Here is a 22404-nt window from a genome sequence, read left to right as displayed (position 1 = left end):
TAGCCTGTTAAGAGGGAGCTTTTCAAAAAGAGACATCAGCACGAAAGAACAAGGAAATTACCAGTAATTACCAGTAGAAATTACCAGTAAAAACCTGGTGTTTCTAGAAGGCAGCATCTGAACTGGGAGACAGCAGGCGATGAGACTGGAAGATACAGGCAGAGGCCCCATGATGGAGGATATCGTTTTCGATATTAAAGACTTTGGCTTCATGCTGCTGAGCACCTGGGTCCATGAGGTCAGATTGTGTTCAGCTCATCACACTGGTCCCTCTGTGGAGAAGAGGTGGAAGGGGTTGAACATGGAGGGAGTGAAATAAGCTAGGAGGCTTCTGAACAAGTACAGATAAGGGATGTTGAGCCTCATCTGGCAGAGGAACTAGGCGTGGAAGGAAAAGGGCAAAGCTGAGAAACATTGAGAAGGTGCGGTCACAACTTGACAATTGGACGCAGAGGGTGAAAATGAAAAAAGCGTGCAAGGTGACTTCCTTATGTTTGGTCCAAAGGAGGATGCTATAAACCCTCATAGATAATGCTCCAGAAAGGACAGTTTTAAAAGGAAGATAATAAGTTGAGTTTTGGAAATGTTGCATGAGAGGTGCTTGTGGGACACTTCTAGAAGAAAATGTTCCGTAGACGAAGAAATCAGTTTGTAGCTCAAAGCTAGAAATGTAGCTTCTGCTCTGGTTTGCATCATTATTTCTCTTATGCTACCACTTTAAATCAGTGGTTCTGATGGACTTCATCATGACCAACTTTGAGAATCTGATGAAAGCAATGGATTCCTTGGGGGTAAAAAAACACACACATACATGTTCGTGAAAACGTGACACATAGTTTCATGTAGCTTGAAGAGCTCCAAGTTAATAATCCTTGCTTTAAATAGGACATGGAACTTTAAAACTCCATGCAGATCTCTGAGCTGCCAAGTCATATACTGAGAGACTGCCCAGGGTCCTCTACTACTGCTGTATGATAGGAGTCCAGTCGCAGCCACATGGTTTATTATCACATAATAATACACAAGTCAATGGGAGATCAGCAAACAATGGCAGTACCCAGAAATTGTAGCACAGGCTCCTGTTAACTCTTCTCTGTACTACTCAAAATCTTTTTCTCATGACACCATTCTTTGCCTGTGTCATAAGCTCCTCCCCAGACTTTCCTCCAAGGCAGAGCTAATAGAACACATGTTGTTCAGACTCTGTTACTATTTAGACGTGTGTGGTCTTTCTTATCACAATTCATTATCATCATAAGGTGAGGATCCTATTGTGAGGAGGACCACACTTCATCTTCCATTGTGTCCTCTGCTCAAGTTGGTCAAACTTTATCAATGTTCAGAAGTCAAGTCACTTTTGTTTTCACTTTTGTTTCACTTTTGTTGTTACATACTTTGTTTTCACGAGTATGTAAACATTCTGCAGTTTTCACCTCAGTATTTTGACTCTTTTCCCACAAGCTCTGTACAAGTTCTCCTGAAATTGTTTCTCACATGTTGTTCTCCCACCAAACTTTGTTGACATTCCTCTCCTCTAATACAATAAATAGTCCTTCCGATCAAGAGAATCCCCCAAACAGATACCAAAGTTTATTAAAGTATTCTGTCATTTAATATTTATTGAGTACCTGCTGTGTACTAAGTCTCCCTTTAGGAATCCAGTCTAATGAATGAGGCAAGTGTGGATTTATAAAATTACACACAGTGTCATCATTGTGTTAATAGAGATGGCGGACCCAGGAGGTCATATTGTGCATGCTGCGCTATCCCTTGTCTGATGAGTTGAGTCATTCAGCCATTTTTCTGTGAGCATTTGTTGCACCCCTCCTGAGCAGGCTGCAAGGTGCTGTGGAAGTAGATACTCAAACAAATCCTGAATTTGAGAAACTTTCACAGCTTTACAAAGATATATGAAATAAGCTATAATGGAAGGTAGAAGTGATACATGCCATAAATGTGAAGAAAAACAAAGAGGAAACTAATATTTATTGAGTACCTACTATGTGTCAGGAATTATTTTAGGTACTTTCATTTACATTTTCTAATTGAATACTCCTACATATGTTTTGAAGTAAGTATTATCCCCATTTTACAGAGGAGGAAATTAAGGCTGAGAGATAATCAACAAGTTACCGTAGATTTCCTTGTTTCTAAAGTTCATATATTTCCATTCTATATTGCTAAAGAACCTTAGGAAATATATCAAAATAATAAAGTGAGAAAGAATATGACCCATTTAGTTAACTACCCAGTGTTCCAGTTTTCTCTCAACTTCATTTATCTCTTTCCCCCTGCCCATGATGGGTAAGTATATACCCTGGGACATCCTTAGAGTTTGTCCCTTCTCAGCTCTAACTATTATTAATATTCTGGTAATTTCAAAAATAAATCCCTTTGGATGTGGCTCAGCAACTGTCTCCTCTCTTTCTCCTGTGATTTACCCAATCCATGGTAGCTTTAATATAGAAAAAATTAAATGTGCTGCCTTTACACGATGATTTTCCGTGGACATACCATATTTTTTCATAACGCGTGAGCATTTCTTAATAAGACATAGACGTGGCAGGCACCTTTTCTTGTAACTCAGTGCCTCTCATAACGTCATTAACAAAACTACTGACAAACCCACCCTTATGGTTTCCTTTACTGGATGGGAATTATCACAGTTCAGATACATCTATTCAATATCAGAAGTTGCTAGATATACTCACTAAAGGACCCAAATTTTATCCCTCTTACAATTTAACACTTTAAATAAATGCCAGCAAGCTTCATTGCATTGGAAAATTACTACATGTCTGCAACAATTTGGATATCAGTACTTGTCAAACAGCCTTTCTAGGTATAACGTCTAAAGCAATACTCATTTAGCTGACTCGCATTCTCCGAGTGGTATTTAATTTACCCAATAGTCATCGCTCATGTTTGTTCATTTGGTGTTGGGGTGATGAGCCAAGCCACTGTATGCTCAGCTGGGTCTGGAGCCTGTTGAGTTTGGCACTGATTAATAATGTGTGGGGAGAGAGCAGTTTGCAGAGCCATCTTAGAAACGGTTAGCCAAAGACAAATAGCTGAAAGTTGGCTGATGGGAGCACAGGAGGTGGGCTCTTGAGAAAGGAGAGTCATTTAGAAACACCAGTATGACTTTTGGTTATCCTAACTAGGGAAGGGATAGGTTCTGCGGTAGATGATGCTCTCGGGTCTGATTTCTTGATATACACCCTAGGATCAGGTGTGCAGCATGTTACTGATATATTCATACAACTGCATCATTTCTCTGTGTTTTGGTTCTCACCATTTATAAACTTGCTTATGGAGGCTTCCTGCTTCCCAGTCACCTTCAGACAAAATACACTTGTATCAGTAAAGTATCTTGAGATGTTCCTTTTGTAGATATTATGCCAAGAGAGCAAGCATTTATAGCTTCAATTTTTCTTTACGAAATGAATTTTACACTGAAAAGAGGTTTTAAGTATAGTGTTTATCTTGTCGTATGTACTTCCTGTCTCTTGTTTTTTCCTTCTTCTTTCATCCACCTGTTGCACCATGTTGGTTTGGCATCCATTACTTTTTACTCAAATTTTCTCTTTTTTGCCTCTTTCTATTCTTGGATGGAGCAATGAGAAAGCGATGCATTGATCTTGATGTTGTTGAGAAAATGTCTCAGCCCTAATTGGAGCACTATTCTTTTAGTGGCATGCCAAAACTGGGTGCAACACATTTTTTTATTGTCCTTTCCAGAACAGACCCTTTCTCCTTGTTACTGTCAGGTAACAGACAGAAAACAACTCTCAAGTTCCACTGGCAACTCCTAGCCAGAGACTTTAAGAATACCTGTTTCCCAAAGATAAATAACCTCTTGTTTAGAGGGCATTTTTTTTTTTACTAGCCCGTCCAAAATGCTCAATTCAAAAGTTACAAGAATGCTCAAATTCATTTGGGGAAATAAAATACAGAGAGGCGAAAGGACATGCCCAATGTTACACAAGAGACAGCACAAGAAGGAAGATGCAAAGCCAGGTAGACACCAAGTGTCCTGGCTTAGGTATTAATCTTTGAGTTTATCACTTCATTCATCTGCACAAAAATCTTAAATTTTCACCACTTCCTGCAAGATACAGTTCCAATTCTTCTGCTTGGCAGTTGTGGGCTTCCATAGTTCGATCTCAGCCTGTCTCCCTGGGTTACCTCCTACTCCTCTTTCTCAATGAATAAGAATAAACAACAGCCATCATTTATGTCTGGTCCCATAAAAGCTGCTTGACAAACTTTCTTTTAATCCTTACACCACATTGCAAGGTCTACATTGTAATCTCCAGTTTGTTGGGGATCTGAGGCTTAGAGAGGTTCAGAAATTTGCCCCAGGACACATAGATGGTAAAAGCGAGAGAGCCGAGAATCAAACCCAGTTCTGCCTGACTCCAGTGCTCGCTGTTTTGCTTCAACCTTCCTCAAAAGCCAAGGTGATCTTGAGCAATTGCCTTTCTATTGACCTAGGAAGCCCTAACTCCCTCATTCCTCTTCTTAGATCTAAATCATACCCATCCTGCAGGACCCCACCCAGAACCTGCTTTGTTCATACTGTTTTCTAACCGTACCAACTGGAAGTGGTCTCCCCTCCTTTGAAGCACAGAGCACATGGGAGTGATCATTGGCATCAGTGCCTCAGGGCAGACAGCATGGAGCCGGTAGGAGTCAGGAGCTTTGGGTTCAAATCCCTGCTCTGCAGTATCTAGTGTGTGATTTTGAGCAAGTCATATAATTGTATCTTGGCATATGCTGCAACCTGACCTCTAAAGTCCCATCCCGTCAAAAATTCTATGATTCTGAAGTTATATTATATATATAATTTCTTGTATAAGTTGATTCCTACACCCTTGTTGCACCCTACCACCCGCCTTCCCACTGTCTAGTATAGTGCCTTATGTGGAAGAAGGGCACAGTGAATATTGTTGACAGACACTTTTTTCTTCAGTTCTAACTCACTCCCATTTATTTGCTTGTTTTTTTAATTGACTTAGTCATTCATTCATTTATTTATTGCTAGCATTGAATTTTTCTGTAACTTGCAAGATCCTTCCTAAGATCTTCTAGAGGCCTCACCTTTGCTTTTAGCCAATATAGTTATTGGCTTGGTATTAAGCTCTTGAGGGCAAGGACTTTTCATTTTTTCATATCCAAAGCAGATAAAACGGAAGGAAAAGTCACTTTGACAATATGAGATCTCAGAAAAAGAAATTTGGACAAATACCAATAAGCACTTTGAAACGTTTTCATTGTCACAGTTTTTTCAGCATTTAATCAATTCTTGTGCACCTGTACATAGAAGCCCATAGTTACCAACCTGCACAGAAAAATGGATGGTTACCAATTTATTGAAGTAACCAGATTTCAAGTTTGGTTTCAAAGGAGTATCATCTTCTGTACCATTTGAGTAACACTTGTCCTCTTTTGCTCCTAAATCTTTGGTTCCTGTAGGTCCTCAGGCATTCATTTTAGGTGATAGTGGTTCTGCTTATCCTAGCAGTAGACACCATTTTGTGAAGTAGGTATCATCTTCCTTACTTCTAAACCCCCAGCCAATTCCTTGGACCCCAATTATCACTTGCCAGATGTTCATGCTAATTCCCAGACCCCCTTATAATGATAATAATAAAAGTAAAACTCACATTTGGATATATTTATAGACACTTTTCTTATTTGCTTACTGCTTGAGTGCTTACTATTTACTAGGAGCTATGCATTACTCGCTAATCTTTTCACCAACTTGGTGTAGTAGTATTCATTAACTGTAGGGTAAAGTTACAAACATCTTTTCATTCAACTTTCATATTCTGAAATCAACTGCAGCTTGGTATTTCTGTTGTAATAATTTATATCAGGCTTTCTAATTATAGAACTTGGTTTCAAGTCTCTCTCCTATCATTTACCAGTGTAAATTTCCTGAGTTGTGGTTTCTGGAACCAAAAGAAATAGAGAGTCCCTATTTGGTAGGATTGTTGTGAAAACATAATGAGATTAAAGATACCAAGCTTAGGGGCCAGCCCCATGGCCTAGTGGTTAAGTTCGGCGCACTCTGTTTAGGCAGCCCGGGTTCAGTTCCCTGGTGTGGACCTACACCACTCGGCGGTGGCTGTGCTGTGGCGGTGACTGACATACAAAATAGAGGAAGATGGGCACAGATGTTAGCTCAGGGCAAATCTTCCTCAACAACAACAACAAAAATATACCCAGCTTAGAGCCCTGGACCTCCACTTAAACACTTAAACACTTAAACACCCAGTAAATGCTAACAGTCAACATTCTGTCACCGGATAAAAGGTGCCTTAAGAGCACCCATCTCATTTGACTCTTATGATTGTGCCTGATTGGGTGAGAGAGAGAGTGGATATTAAATTTGTTTTCATTTTAAAAATATATTTTCTAATTAATGAATGCCATGCATGGGGAGGTTCACCATAACATGTCTACTTTTCTTACGTAAGAAATTGAGAACTGTCATAGTGTAGTTTAACATTTTTTTTCCAAAGCTTGCTTTAGTTGTATCACTTTACATGATGCATGCCTTTTTTCCCTTCTTTCACGCTTCTTTTTTTTTAAGTAACAAAACTTAACAGAACGTTGACTCTTCAATATAGCTGAACTCTAACACATTATATTCTTTTGGAAATCATTTCATTTGTTTTCAATAAACAAGTAACAAGAGCATTTCTGTTATAGAAATAAACGTTACTTCTAAAAAAAATTCTCAGTTAATTTCACCCAAATTATAATTCTAAGCAAGTTCCTTAAACATTGGTTATAGTTGGAAATTTTTTTTCCAGGGTTACAAAATCACTGAAATTTGAAACCAAGGAAAAAGGTTATTGTGTTCAACATCAGAAGGTCTGGAATTTGACCTAGGAGACATATGTCTGCCGACTACTTCACCCATTCAACAAACATGTGTCAGCTCCTCCTGAGTGTGTTTGGTAATGTTCTAGGGCCCGTGACTAGGTCCTTACCATGGACGGTACACCATTTCCAGAGGTGTAGTATTGGCTTCAATCACCAAGATGGTGAGTGAAGTAGAAATACTGTTTAGCTATTGGACTGAACAACTTTCACAAGGACTTAAGATGGAATACAAATTCAGGCCCTGAAAGGACTTGGGCTAATCCTGAAAGAAATTTGGAGCATTGGAACTTTTAAGAAAATCTAATCCAAAGTTACTGAAGAGTCGAATGTGTTGGGTAAGATTTACTATTGCTCACCAACATCACTTCCTTCAGAGATGGAGGATGGGTGCCATTGTGAAGGCCAAATTCAATTGATTGGTACTGGCTGCCTACAGGCAAAGTCCTGGTTCAGCAGAAAAAAGTGTCAGTGATGACTGCCATTGACATGGGAAAGAGGATTGATAGTATATGTGTCATGTAATTGCCATCTGTGCTGTTTCCTCCAAAGGACCCTTGAGTAAGGAAAGGGACCACATTCAAATGAAAGCATGGCAGACCCAAGTGGATTTCTGGAAATCTTGGGAACAGCTGCCTTCACCAAGCTATGAGAGATATAGTGAATGAGCAGAAAGGAAGAGGTATTGAGTGGAAAAACACAAGAACTATTTCAGATCTTTTTGGGGCACATTGGCTGCAAACCACCATGACTGTTGGTATTTTGCAGAATCAGAGCACTCTGGGCTATTTTAATTGTCTGAGCTTTGTGGCTGTGGTGGTTGACAGGTTCTCCTTTAAAGATAATAAATGGCTCGCAATTACCTTAGTTTGGAAAGTGCTCTTCTGCCCTGGGACGCTATAATAACTGACCGCGGAAAAGAAAAGTCCTGGGGATTTATGAGGTGTCCCAATTTACAACCACCTGGGAGAAATACAGCAGGACGTTGGTATAGCAGTGTGTTAACCAGAGTTAATCTATCATTGCTACTGTTATAAACCCTCTTTCCCTCAGCTTAAAACTATCACAGGGATTCGACCCCAGCCTTCATGAAGACTCGCCAGAAATCATTTTTTTAACGTGTAACTCAGAAATACAGTCTGGTTGACCTTCGATTTACTGGACTGAAGGGGAAATTTTCCAGGTATGAGGGATTTTAAAATCCACTAGTGATAAAAAGACAAATGAGGTATAGTCTCTTCCTTCAAAGGGTCCAAGGTCCTGCTGAGAGACCAGTACTGAATATATAATTTTAATACCCTCTGAGAAGTGCAATTGTTGAAGCAATGGGGTAAGAATAAAAATAGATTTCTATGCGCAAAAACCAATGGTGTGCTCAATCATTACTTTATTTCCCTGCCCCCAAATGCTATTCATAGCCTATACCCATAATAGCACTTATTCAGGTCCTCTGTTATTATTTGTTTATACGTCTACCTCTCCCTAAATGCCTTTGAGTTTCACAAGGGTGAGCACTGGATCCGGTTCTGTGTGTTGCCCACACCTCACCCAGTGATTAGCACATAGAAAATGCCTAATAAACATTAGCTGAGCTAATACAAGACTGAATATATACTTCTAAAGCTTCTAATGCAACATCAATAATTGACAGCTTATTAGATAAAATTTAGAAAATCAAAACATATTTACTCTTAAAATATTCTGTTGATGATTCATCTAAATCTATTTGGAAAGTAAAATGCATACCATGGTGTTTTAAATTTCTCAACAAAGAATAGTCCACTTAAAATATCACACTGTTAATCTGATGAGCGCCGAAAAGGGAAAATATTTAGAGAAGGGTAGCAAGGCATTCTTTCCCTATATATATCACAGAGTTTAGGCTAGTGGGATCTGCTAAATTTTATGTCCCACTGTGTGGCCATCTCCCCTGCCCACTCTGCCTGTAGAGGAGCAGCCACCAACACATTCATTTTAGTGGCACTGTCCTTCCAGAGTGACTTGCAGAAGCAGTGGTTCTGATTTCGTCTGAGTATGGCAGCCTTGCCTGGTGGCAGAGCTAGTTCACAGGAGCCAGACCTGGCCTCTCCCACCCCACATCCCCTGTGATCTTGGCTGAGCAGTCTGCTTATGAAAAGTTTATTAAATCTCCCTTCCAGAGGGGCAGGTTGTCCCATTTCATTTGTCACTATTTAACAGCTTATGCAAAACATGCTGGGAGATTTAAGTGTGTGAGGCTTCAGGTTTCACCCTCCATGTGAGACAGTAGACATTTCATTTATTTCTTAATAGTGACTAATTTCAGAGTAGTTTGAGGCTAATTTATCTGTGCCCACTCATATTTTTCTGTTCATTTTCCTATTAGCTCATTCATTCACTCTATAAATATTTATGAAACTGACATTAGATGCTGGGCACATAGAGATGAGTTGGGTAAAATCCCACCATCTACAGAGGTTGAAACACACCAGGGAAGATCAACACATGAGCAGATGGTTACCATTCACTTCTTTTTTTACACCTTATCAACAAATGAGTGAAGAAGGGGTGGTGAGTAGATCTCAGATTTGTTGGTAAAACAGCTCATAATGTTTAAAGGGATATCTGGATGCCCTTTATCCATTAATAAAGACAATAGAGAGTTGCTCATCATTTAGCACCATGTATTTGGCATCATGACTGTGTAACTTAAAAAAGAAAAATCTTGAGCTGGCCCCATAGCCTAGTGGTTAAGTTCGTGCACTCTGCTTTGGCAGCCCGGGTTCGCAGGTTCTGATCCCGGGCACAGACCTACACCACTCGTCAAGCCATGCTGTGGCAGCATCCCATATACAAAATAGAGGAAGATTGGCACAGATGTTAGCTCAGGGACAATCTTCCTCAAGCAAAAAGAAGAAGATTGGCAACAGATGTTAGCTCAGACCCCATCTTCCTCACCAAAAAAAAAAAAAGAAAGAAAGAAAGAAAGAAAAATCTTTTCAGGTTCAGTTACTTCTTCAATGAAATTTCTCCCCTGCTTTTGGGGAGTTCCCAGGAGACTCAATCCACCCGCATCCCCACCCACACCATGGTCAGCCATGGCAGCCATAGCTGCAAGAAAGCGACACCTCCATCGCAACTCCAGTTTGGGAGACTTACCCATTGGGAAGGTCATTCTTTGTAACTTTCAGAAGATTTGCAAAATACTTTGCTTTCAACACCCATGCTTGGCGAAGTATGGCTAAGTTTGGTAAAAGAGCGTTAGAAAACCAACAGTAGCATAATTATTAAAATTTTGTAGCCATTTTCCCCCATCCTTATTGGAACAGAATTTTTCAACCATCTTTGCCAGAAAACCAGCCCTGTTTGTTTCTCCCTCTCTCACCACACACGGTCACATATTTTGACCGACTTGCTTGACATGTTATTTATTCAAAGCTGTGGATTAAATGCCACCCACTAATGTGATTTGCTTGGACTTTGCTTGCCTGAGGGCAACTCTGTCAGACACTGGTGAAAATAGCTTCGTGTTGTCGACCAGGGCCATCAATTAGCTAACCAGCAAATCTAGCCTGATTGCTGTATTAATTTGGCTCCCTGTTTCAGTGGGGAAAGGAAGCTTGGTCACATTGCTGTTTGGCTCTTGATCTGTCTCCCCTCACGGGCAGGCTACAGAGAGGTGGCAGTGATCCCAAACCTCACCTTCTCTGTCTCCTCTTTTGGACTGGCTTCCTGCAGGTGCTGAAGAAAGTGAGAAGGATGTTGCTTCCATATCCATTGTTAGTCAACAAACCCAGCACTAATTGATTTTAAGATGAATTGCTATTCGAAAGGTTTGTATGTTTCTTACTGGCTGTAAAGATGCCTTAAACCTTAAATTAAAATGCCTTCTTGTGAGGAGCAGGGCAGCCGTTAGTGCCATGTGTCTTAGTCTTGGAAAGTGAAATCACCCAGTTAGCACCTGCATGGAACCATGGGGTCAGGCATTGTATAACGAGTTATTTGGGGGCCTGACATCAAGGCCCTCAAAGCTCTGAATTTGGATATGATCACATTCTCAGGATGCTTGAAGCTGCCTGAGCATCACTACCCCCTGCCATCCTATTCCTATTTTATTAGCAGCTAAAAACCAGGGGAAGTTCTGAGCAAGGGAGCAGCCGTGCTGAGCAGCTAGCTCCCTTTCTAACTGCCCCAGTGCCATCTGCTCTGCTCTCAGGGTAAGTTTGAAAAGTCACCTTTCATGCTCTCTATAATAATAGTCCTCCGTCGGGTTCCTCAGGCCGTCTGGACACTGCCAGCCACAGGCTTGCCTGCTCAGGGTTGGCACGCAGGCTGCTGCCCTATGCTGGGAACAGTGATGCTGATTGCTGCCCAAGGAATTGAGGGCTAATTGGGAAGATGGTGGCTGCCCTTGCTAAAGGGGTCGCTAAGCCACACCTGTTCCGAGCAGGCAGATGCCCGCACTACGGCATCTGTGACTGCGTTGGTGAGAAGCAGCCCAGGGAAGGTGGTCTGGCCCACAAGCAGAGGTGGCTTCCGAGCAGAAAGCATGCTCAGAGCAGGCACAGTCTCTTGACCATTTGCCTGACTGTCCCAGGTGAGAACACTCTTGCTGTCCTGACTGTATCTTGCACCTAAAGACCAAGCCTTGGGGGAACTGAGGGCAGTAACAAGCTGAGGTCTCTAGTCTTCATCTGTAGAGTGCATTGAGCATTTCTGAGAGAAGGAAGCATCTCCCTTCCTCTTTTCCCTTCAATGGCAGCAGTCATCGCTCCTCCCTACCTTCTTATGCCTACTCATTTAGTAGCCAGTAGCGCTCAACCCCAGCTGCACATGTTAGCATCCCCTGGGGGGCTTCATCCAACATGATCAGTGTCTGGAACCCATTCCAGACCAAATGAATCAGCATCTCTAGGAGTAGAACTGACAAAGGTATGTTTTAAATTTTGGTGTAGACTGAGGGTTTAGAATTACTGTTTTTTGAGGCTATTTCTTTCTTTCAATCATTTGATGAGTCCATCAGTCATAAATTAAACACATATTTTCTCAATAACTACTACTTGATTGGATTGTGCAGACTCTGGATATACAATAGTACATAAGGAGGACACAGTTCATGACATTATGGTACAGTACGATAGGAGAATAGGTGGCACTAACCTATTTGCGGGGAGGGCAGCAGATGAGGGAAGGATTTCTAGACTTGAAGAATGAGCAGGCATTAGAAGGAGGCTGTTAGTCACAGATGGAAAGAAGAGCACAAATGAAGGCACAGGGGTGAAGTTCAAGGCACTAAAAGGATCTCGGTGTGGCTAGATCATGGGATGCAAGGGGTGGGGCCAAGGAGGAGGCATCTGCCAGAGGAGGAGGTGGGAGGCAAGCGCGAGGGCCCATGTGGTCACACTAGACAGGCTAGTCTTCCCCCACAGGCACTGCTGGACCACTGCAGGTTTTCAGCAGGTGAATGATGTGATCAGGTTTGCATTTTGGAAATAATCCAGCCTCTGCGAGGAGGGGCTGGAGTGGGCAGAGTTGAAGTCAGAGGCTTTTGGGTAAACCAGGACAAGTAATGGGGCAGGGGTCCAGAGAGGGGTCAGTGAGAATGATGTGAAGCAGACAGAAGGAACAAATATGCAAGAGGTGAGTCATCATCACACCACTCCTGAAAACTGTCCTCCTTGGAGGAAAATTCCCGACATTCATGAACACTCAGGTTCCCAAGCTCAGATAGTTCCATTATTGTGATCATTGCTACATAATTTTCCATCACTCACCAAAGATGTAATGGAACTCAGAGCTGCATTACAGTCACAAGTACAGATATATGGTGCCCAGAGAATAGGCCTTGACTGTCAGCAGTTTGCATTCCAGACTCTAACTTGAGAGGAGTCAATCAGTGAAAAGCTTCTGTCTGCAGTGAACTGTTTTTTTTTCTCAGCTCTTGGGTACGTATCTTGGCTTTTGATATGATGCACAACAAGTCTAGCATTTGCTGGGCTCAGAAATGCCGTCTTAGAGAGGAACAGTCACAGTGACCTCACTGCCCATGTCACACACAGCACTGTCCTTGGCTCTGAATTAGATCATCGTCACCACCTCAGATGCCCACAGGGGCTCAGAGCTCAGAGGGCTGATAGAGACACTGGAGAAGCAGAGCGGGGAGAAGATACGTGGCTAGCTGATTCTTACTATTACTGCATGCCAAGATTAGACCATGTCCTTTGTGAAATGCGGAGGAGCTTTTCTGCATTTATTAATGAACAAAATCTTTCAAATTTAATCTGGTATAATTGAGGACACATGATGAAATCGAGAGGGGCTGGAGGTTGCACACCAGTTGGGCTGACTGCCTGTGATGTCAGAACAGTTTCTGTTCATTTACATTAAGCCTGACCCCACAAGGGCCCTGGAGAGCCAGGCCCTTCCCCAGTGGACTGCACTGGTCAAACCCCAGTGGGAGGTGTGGCAGGAGTATCTTCAAGGCCCTGAAACCATTCAGGGGGAGAGTTGAGAACCCTTTTTAAAGAAAATAACTCTTTAATCTGTTGGAATCAATTCTGTTCAGTGCAACCTAAATATAATCTGGAACTGCCCTGCGCATGCTATAAACACCCCACGTTGTCATGAGATTGTTTGCATGCTGCAAGGAAGGTTTTTTTCTTTGGATAAGCTGTCTTTAGGACTGTGTTCACAGGAAACCTTATAATGAGGGGTATAATATATTGGGGTAAACACTCCACATCTCCTAATCCTGACTAAAGATTATCACCTCCACTTTATAGATAAGGAAACAGGTTCAGAGAAGCTGAGTGATTTGCCCAGCTGAGTGGTGGATCCAGACTTTTAAATGAGCACTTCCTGTCTCTAGAGCCAGGTGTTTTCCTCTGTACCAGGGGTTGGCAAACCACCACCTGCAGGCCAAAGCCAGCCTACCACCTGTTGTTGTAAATCAAGTTTTATTGGAACCTAGCCAAGCTCATTCGTTTACTTGTTGTCTGTGGCCACTTTCACACTACCACAGAGCAGGGCTGAGTAGTGGCAACAGACGCTATATGGCCACAAAGCCTAAAATACCTACTATCTGACCCCTAACAGAAGTTTGCCAATCTCTGCTCGATGCCACACCTCCCCAAAATAAATACGGAAAACTTCAGGGCTGCTCCTTGGGCCCAGAGATCACTTCTGTTTTTCTCTCTCCTTCATTGAACATACTTGACACCGCTCAACAAAAACTCTCATTTGCATAGACTAGCCTCGGCAGTCCACTCCCCAACTGCGGCAAAACTACAAAGTAAAACCATTTCTAGTTTCCAGAAGCTGTCCTAATTTTAAAGACCTCTGGAGGGAGGCAGGGGTGGAATCAGCCTGCATCTGGGTCAATAATTATCCCGGCCAGATAACTCACCAGTTTGTACCCTAACTCCTCCTTCTTTTTCTGGGCAAGGCCACTTCTCCCCACTTTCTAACCTTGAAGAGTAGCTTCCCAAAGTGATCCCCGGCCTCCGGAAGTTATCTTGCCTACACATGAGCACTTGGGGTCTTCTTTCTCCCAGACCCCTCTCCAGGCAGAATCCCTCCAATTTTTTTGGTCCTCATGAGCCTTCAGTCATTTGTTTTGTGTCAGGAACACTTCTGGGAAGAAAAATGGTCCAATCCTGAGCCCAGCAATTGAAAACTCTCCCCCATGAGTCATTTTAAAGCTGGAGTGTGTTGGCATCTGTCTTCCCCAAGACAGCCTTTTCTCTTCATTATCAAGATAAATCCATTTAATGAGGCACCCCTGATTGGGTACATTGTACCTTTTTGTGAGTGCTGACCCCTCTTTAGTGGCAATGCCCAGTAGCGTATGCTGCTGGGCCTTCTCCAGAAACCCTCCACACGGCTGCCCTTCCAGCTCAGCCTTGGAAGCAAGCCCAGAATGACCTCTGGAACCCCAGACACCATCTCAAAGCCACAGACTTTATTCTTTAGGCTTTGTACAAGTGCACTTTGAAAACCATGCTAGCAGTCTTATTATTCTGTTAAGGATGTGTTTGTTTAATTCTACAGATGAAAGGTGGGAGCCTAAGAATCTTTGGCATTGAACATATCGATCATTGTTGCAGTCTGGAAGATAACTATGTTAAGTACTATGGGCCACAATACAAATATGAAACAGTTCCTGCTCTCCACGGATTTACAGTCTAGATGGGGTGAAACGTACAACAATAATGAACTTAACCACTTTATAGTGATATGACAAGAATCACTCTAGATGCCATACTGAAGGCTCAGAAGTGGTTCTGGATGTTTGCTGAGACTAATGGCTCTCACACTTGAGTGTACATCAGAATCACCTGGAGGGGATGGTGAACCACTGATCGCTGGACACCACTCCTAGAGTTTCTGATTCAGTAGGTCTGGGGTGAGCCTGAGAAGTTGAATTTCTAGCAAGTTCCCAGGTGATACAGATGTGGTCTGGGAATACCCTGTCAGGGATATTTTTATACGAGAAACCTCTGATTTAGGTTGCTTCATTCTTGGATGGTAAGGGAACTCACATTTGTTTGTGTGTCTCATATGTTCCATTCAGTGTATCAGGTACTTTGCATGTAATACCTTGTTTAATTTTCACAATAACTCTGTACTATTACTTCCACTTGACAGTGATAAAACTAAGGCTCAGGAAGGGGAATGCATGTTTGCTAAATATGCAATGTAGCATAAAGGGTATCAGGCTTTATCTAATTAACAACAACCTGATGAATTTTAAATGATTAGTACTCCTGGTTTATAGATGATAGAAATGAGTCCAGGAGAGATTGAGTATCTTGAGAAAGATTACAGCCTGGCTTCAAAATCATGCATACCCATCCATTTACTGAAAGCTACTAACGTGGATGCCAAAAGCTTATGTTCTTCAATGGCTGAGGCATGCACTACCTACCTCCTGCCTTTGTTCTTGCTGGTCCCTCTGCCTGGATTCCCCTCCCCTCTTCTTCACTTCAGTAACTTCATTCATCCTTCAAGTCCCAGCAACAATTTTGTGTCAACCACACAGACTTCTCTGACATCCCTCTTTACCCCAGCTGGAGCAGGAATAGTGACTCCTTTGTATGTGTCCCAACATACTTTATATTATTGAATTCCATCACACACCCCAACATCCTCTTATCATTGGTTTCAGGAAAAAGAAATCCAAATTTTCCATCTAAGCCAGCAAGCTACCCACCATGTAGTCCTGCCTGACTTTCAACCTCACCTTGCAGCCCCATCTTGTTTCTCCAACTAAATGAAACCACCATACACTCTTCCCCACTCAGGGCTGTGCTCTCCTCCCTCCAACCCTTGGCTCACACTGTTTCTTTCACCAAGAATGGCTCCTCCCCTGCACCTCATCATGTCCACATCTGGCCTCTCTTCAAGCCCCAGCAAAGTCCTGGTGCTGTGCCCTCAGCCTGCCAACATTTGAGAGGGGCTCAGTAAGCATCTGGGGAATGAACTCTTGCCTTGCTCCACTGTGACATCACTTCCTCCCTTGGGGGAGGCAAGGGTACACGTGTGTCTTATCCGCTTTCCCAGACCGGGAGCTCCTTCAGCCCAAGGCTTCGAATGTCCCACTCACAGTGCCTCGCACACTGTAGATGCTCAGAAAACAGTTGTTGAATGAGTGGGTGAATGATGCTGGATAAAGGTTGTGGGTATAAAAGTAGGGTCAAAGAGGTGATTAGACTAGGAGCACACAGAGGCTTGGTAGATCTTGGAGTAAACCCAGGAGCACATTTCAGTTAACAAGAAGGAAACCAGGAGCACAGTTAGACTACCAGCATGCTTGATTCTATTCAGGGATCCTCAGCACTTATACCTTTAACCCAGTCTTCCAAGGAGCCAAAAGGTTTTCTCCATTTGAGGTAAAAGTATCGTGTGGGACTCCCAGTTCTTTTGTAACATGTGACATTGTTACAGAGAACATGTACTGGGAGAACTCCAGAAATACACCACAGGCATGGTTCAGATCTTGGTTAAATAATCCGTCAATACCAACAATGAGGGCAGACTCTATGAGCATGTTTTCTTTGATGTCTGTGGCAAAGCGTATGCTGTGATTAAGAAGTTTCAAGTCCATTGATTTGCTGATGCCTCTGCAACACCGTCTTTGGATTTTTCAAATAATGATAAAAGGTCTGATATTTTCCAAAGAGGACAGTTAAGGATGGTGGTTGTGAGTGTCTTGATTTAAATTGCACGCATAGAGCATTAACAGCGTCTTAACACCATTAATTAATTGTAGCCCTTGTAGAAGCTACTTTGTAAAGGAATAGAGGAATATTTGACTTACATAACTATTTTGTCTTCTTAAAAAATCAATGACATCTTTCGCTGGGGTCATTTTCCTTGGCACACAGAGTGACCATAGAACTTCTTGGGGCCAGTGCCAAGCACAACTGTGAAGTGAAGTAGGTGAAGCCAGTGTTTGGCTCCACCGACCTCTGTTCAGTGCTGTATACCCACCACTTGCATCCCTTTCCCTGGGGCCAGGTGCCCTCTTGGCCGCTTCTCTCTTATCCTATCAACCTACTCTTAGGAAATGGTGTGTATTTTCTTCAATCTGAAGTATAACTGATTGTTGGGAATTTAAAGGATTATTCCACTTACGGATTCTTACATCTAGCAGGGATCACAGTCTTAAGCTAGAGGAATGAAGCTCTAAGAGTGGATTTTTAGTGTAAGATGTAAGTAGGAGCTGAAGCATTTCCCGTATTACGTAAAGGATTATCATGATTTCTATGTAAAGGTACAACCATGAGCATATAAATGAATATGATTTTTAAAGTTATTTCTTATTGAAGTAGCTTCATTGTTTCTATCCAGCCTTCTTCTACATCTACCCAATCCGGGCAGCTTCAGCCCCACAAGCTGGTACTCTTCTTTGACTTCATTGAATGTATTCTTTGGAGTTTTTGGTTGCAAGTAACAACAATCCCATTCAAACCACCTTAAGGGAAAAAACGGTTCACGTAACTAAACCACCAAATGTCAGGGTTGGGCTGACTTTATGGCTGAATATGGCTTCACCATTATTAACACTCTCGCATACACACACACTTCTGTCTTTCTTCTGTCTGATTCTATTGGCATCAGTCTCATTATCTTCCCTCTCCTGTGTATTAAGGGTTAGGATAGTCTTGTTAAAGTTCTTAATTTGTGGAGGAAAGAGCATGCGTCAGCTTTGCCTCAAGTCAAGTCAGAAAAGTCTGGGGATGATGCTGATTGGTCAGTTTAGGTCACATGCCCACTTCCTTTTGTGATCATTGTGTCTAGTCAGATGTGGTCTGGTGGTTGTCATCTCTGTGACAGCCCATTAAAGAAACACATGAAGTAGAGGAATCACCTGGCCCTCTGAGCTTCTGTTTCCTCATCTATAAAATGAGGGAAGTGGAGATATCTCTAAAACTCTCCCAGCTTTAACCTGATTCTATTTAAAAAATCTCTTCTTCATTTTTAGTATTCTAATCACTGTATCTTTGTCTCTCATACATGTCCTACCTCCCACCTGAAGGTTAAATAACATTGGGAGATGCTAATTATCTCCTTGGTTCAACTCTGTATTTCTCTAAATGAGGAAAGGGGCAGCTCCTGTGGTGCCCCTCACATGAAACAGCAAAGCATTATAATTCAGCCTTGACCAAATTTAACCACCACTGATACTGCATGATATAAGATGGTCACAATTTCAAAATTTGTCGAGCATCCCAAATTTAGCATTTTGCCTGAGTAAAAAAAGAAGCAGATCAGGTGGAAGGTCAACTGGAAATTTTTTTTATGCTGTTATGCTGGAGGCATGAAATGATGCTTATGTAACAAGTCCTAATTCAGATGCAACCCAGATTCAAAGTGGCTAATGTGTGGTAGTGTCCAGATTATTCGTCTGTTTCCACACCATTGAACACCTGTTCTTCCTGCAAAACCCATATGATGTCTTCTTCTCTGAAATGTTTCCCCACCTACCAACAAAGTCCATCAGTCCATCTTCTCTGTCACGTCTACGCTTCTATCGTAATGATCTTTGCCCATGTCTAGTTCTGTTATTAGACCATTAGTGCACAGAAGACAAGGGCCATATCTTATTTATCTTTGAATTCCTAGTGCCCCACCCAGCAGAGACACATGGTAAGAAATCAGTAATGTTTGTTGTGTTGACTTTACAAATAAAAGCTTTTCAAGCAAATTTTTCTTGGTACTTTCTATCAGTACAGTCTGATTTATGGTAAGCTAATAACAAGCTGAGTTAGACTGCAGGAAGCAACCCAGCCATGGCCCTAGAAACACCCATGAGTCAGAAGTCTGTAAGACAGTTGCCTTTATACCTTTCCATCACTGCTGTCACCAGCAACCACTTCTTCACAGGGCAGGCGTGGTACACAGGTCCTCTGAAATCAGTGGTACCTACCGGATAAGGCAGATCCATGCATGAATGATATTGATCTGTCATCCCTCAAGTTTTCTTCTGTAGTTTCCTGAGGTCCCTGCAATTAGACTCATTTTTTGTGATAAGCTATTACCTCTCAGAAAGCCCCTACGAAAACGCAAATATGTTACCTAGTAGAGGATATTCTTGCTGTGGACTTGGATTCCTAAAAGTCAGAAGTGTATAAGGAAAAATGAGAGTTGATATCACTTGGAAATACATTTGTCTTTCTTCCAGCCACCTGTGACTCATCTCACCTTCAGTTCAGCCATTTTCAGTTGACTAAAGGAAAATGTGGTTGACATAGGACCCCTGGGAGCACGGAAGCACAGAAAGCAATGGGTGTGCAGATGACTAAAGAGTGAGGACAACTGGCATCCCTGAGTTAGGGGACTAATGGCCCTGTGAGATCCCCTTCGGCCTGATGGGCACCACTCTGGTCTTCCTGAGGCCAGTTTAGTTTTGCTGCCAAGGAGGATTCACTTTCTTTTTCTGCCTCCGAATGGCCTCTAGACCCCTACAGATCACTGGACAGGTCCTTCTGTGGATAGGGCAGCTATAGGAGAGATGTACACTTGGAGAAAGAAATCTGAGCAGATTGCTTAGCAACCTCCACCATCAGAGAGGGGCAGCACCATTAAACAGAGCTCAGCAAGTGCAGGAGCTGTCAAGTGTTTGGAGGACATTTCAGCTGCCTAATATTTCCTGAGGTGGTGAGATTTTCCCATCACCTAGCAGTCAGGCAGATTTGGAAGTTCTGGTTTTCCACAGTCTTTTTCATAGTATAAAGCTGTTACCTCTACCATAATAACATTTCATGAAAGTGGAATGTTGGTGGGACTAGTCAGTGAGCAGTTACTGAGTACCTACCATGCATGAATTGTTGAGCAAACAACTGGTTAGAAGCCATGAGGAGTGTATTGGGATCACATTCATAGTGACAAAAGGGAAGTGGTAACCCAGGGCTGTTCAACATCGAGCATATGCTGTCTCCACCGTACTGGGCTACTTGGTATCATACTTCGTGTGACCTTAAACAACTCCTCAATCCTTCTCAGTCTCAGTTTCCTTATCTTTAAAATAGTGGTGGTAACACCCATTGTGCTGTATTGGAGGGAGGATTAAATGAGGTGATGAACAGCAGAGTGCCTGGCACAGAATCTAGCATATCGTTGAGGTGCATTTGTGGTTTTCTCTTATTTTTCAGTTACTAAGCGAGTTCGAGAATGGTGGCATGGGCTGGCAGTATAGTAGCATGTTTACAATCCTAGGTTCAAATCCCAGCTCAGCCACCTACCAACCAGCTGTATGATTTTGAACTAGTTATTTAGTGTTTCGAAGCCTCAGTTTCTTCATGTGTAAATGGATTGATGATAATATCTACCTCATAGAATTGAGTGGATTAAGAGAGAGAACATACATAAAACGCCTACCATAGTATCTGGCACACAGTAGATACCTTACCAATGGTATCAGTTGTTTTCATCTGGAGTGAAGGACAAAAAAAGCAGCAGCAAGATTACTGCAAGTCTCTTGGATGCCTCTGTGTGTTTTCTGATCTTTTCCTCCTTTATTTATTCTGATGAAGATGGATCCACGTTAACAGAGGCAATGGTTGATTGCCTCCTTGTGGGCTGGTCCTGTCCTGAGGCAGCACATTACCATATTCATCTTTTTTCTTGAGGCGTCCAGTGGGATAAAGCTGTGCTAATTTAATAGACCTCTTTTTTTAGTGCCTGGCTCAAAGAGGCAATACTACATGCACATTTCCAAATGCATCATTTGGAGGAACACTCAGGACCTAACTACATGGGGAAAGCATTCTGGGAGGGGCCAGTGTGGGTATTATTTCACATTCATTTGAACTGGTGCCAACCAAATTTCCACAGTTAATTGTGTCTCAGCGATTTTCTCCTGGAGAAAATAATGATTATGCAGACTTCTAGCTATTGCTTGGACTTCTTTCGTTCTTTAGTTTGCATTGTTTACAGTGTTGCTTCAGCAGCAGTCACATAATATATTGAACAAATGGAGCACTCCTCTCACCCCAAGCCTCCCTGCCCCCCAATTCGAAGTTAGTCAATCCATCTCCTTCCTTGTGGTTCCAAGAGAAGATGGAAGGTGTACATAATGGTGGTTTACTCTTTGGAAAAGCGTGCTCAAGATTTGGGCTGAGAGTGCAAGCAAAGGGGATCAGGGAGGTTAACTCGGGGAGACTTTTCTGAATGGACAAAGTCAACCCCCAGGAAAATTATGGTCTTCCTTTCATCTACAGGTAATGCAGGTGGTGAAGGAGCAGGTTATGAGAGCTCTTACAACCAAGCCTAGCTCCCTGGACCAGTTCAAGAGCAAACTGCAGAACCTGAGCTACACTGAGATCCTGAAAATCCGCCAGTCTGAGAGGATGAACCAGGAAGATTTCCAGTCTCGCCCGATTTTGTAAGTTGCCTCTGATATCTGTCTCCTCAAAGGCTCTGACATGGTTTCTGGAGTGAAAGCCTATCCCACAGCTGGGCTGCGTTGTGAGCTCTTTATGGAAGGCCAACAAAAGACATTCAAAAGATCTCAATTCAGTTCATGAAGTCTCAGCAACTCTTTAAGGAAAGCTGGGCAGGGATGGGCTGAGTGGGAGGTGGGGACAGATACTGGCAGAAAGATCTAAACCAGGAAGTGGCCCAGTTGCTGACAAATCCTCTAAGGATTTGTAGCTGAAAAGTTTGGGACGTTTTCTAACACTTGGGACAAATTTTTTTGCCTGTGAAGCTATACTCTATATAGGTGCCTTTGAGTAGCAAGATGCTCTGACCCAGCCACCGTGAGGTCACCAATAATTAAAGCAACATGAACACTGAAGTTGTGTGAGTGGGAGGGAGAACTTGAGAGGAAGGGAGAGATCCACCTTCTCCCTGCCCTTTGGCTCTGCTTTGCTTCAGAGAATCTCGTATTGCTCTTGTGACTGTTGACCTACAGGCCTAAGGTAGAGAGGCAGCGGGCCTCTGATATTTTAGGACTTTGCGTCAAATTCCACTTGCAACAGTTGTGTAATTTCATGTATCTCCATCTCTAAGATATTCTGAACCTCG

The 22404-nt window shown here is 42.5% G+C and overlaps 1 protein-coding gene across 4 annotated transcripts in view; it reads left to right on the top strand.

The window, feature by feature from the left end:
- Positions 1–22404, top strand: part of ELMO1 (engulfment and cell motility 1) — a 525628-nt gene that overhangs the window by 461261 nt on the left and 41963 nt on the right. For all 4 annotated transcript variants that reach the window (XM_058528310.1, XM_058528301.1, XM_058528318.1 and 1 more), the window contains one exon: positions 21597–21760. In XM_058528310.1, the coding sequence (XP_058384293.1) occupies positions 21597–21760 (164 nt within the window). The remainder of the gene's footprint in view (positions 1–21596; positions 21761–22404) is intronic.

Source organism: Diceros bicornis, chromosome 3 (genome assembly GCF_020826845.1).
Source record: "Diceros bicornis minor isolate mBicDic1 chromosome 3, mDicBic1.mat.cur, whole genome shotgun sequence".
Taxonomy (NCBI): Eukaryota; Metazoa; Chordata; class Mammalia; order Perissodactyla; family Rhinocerotidae; genus Diceros; species Diceros bicornis.
This window is presented reverse-complemented; position numbering and strand designations above follow the sequence as displayed.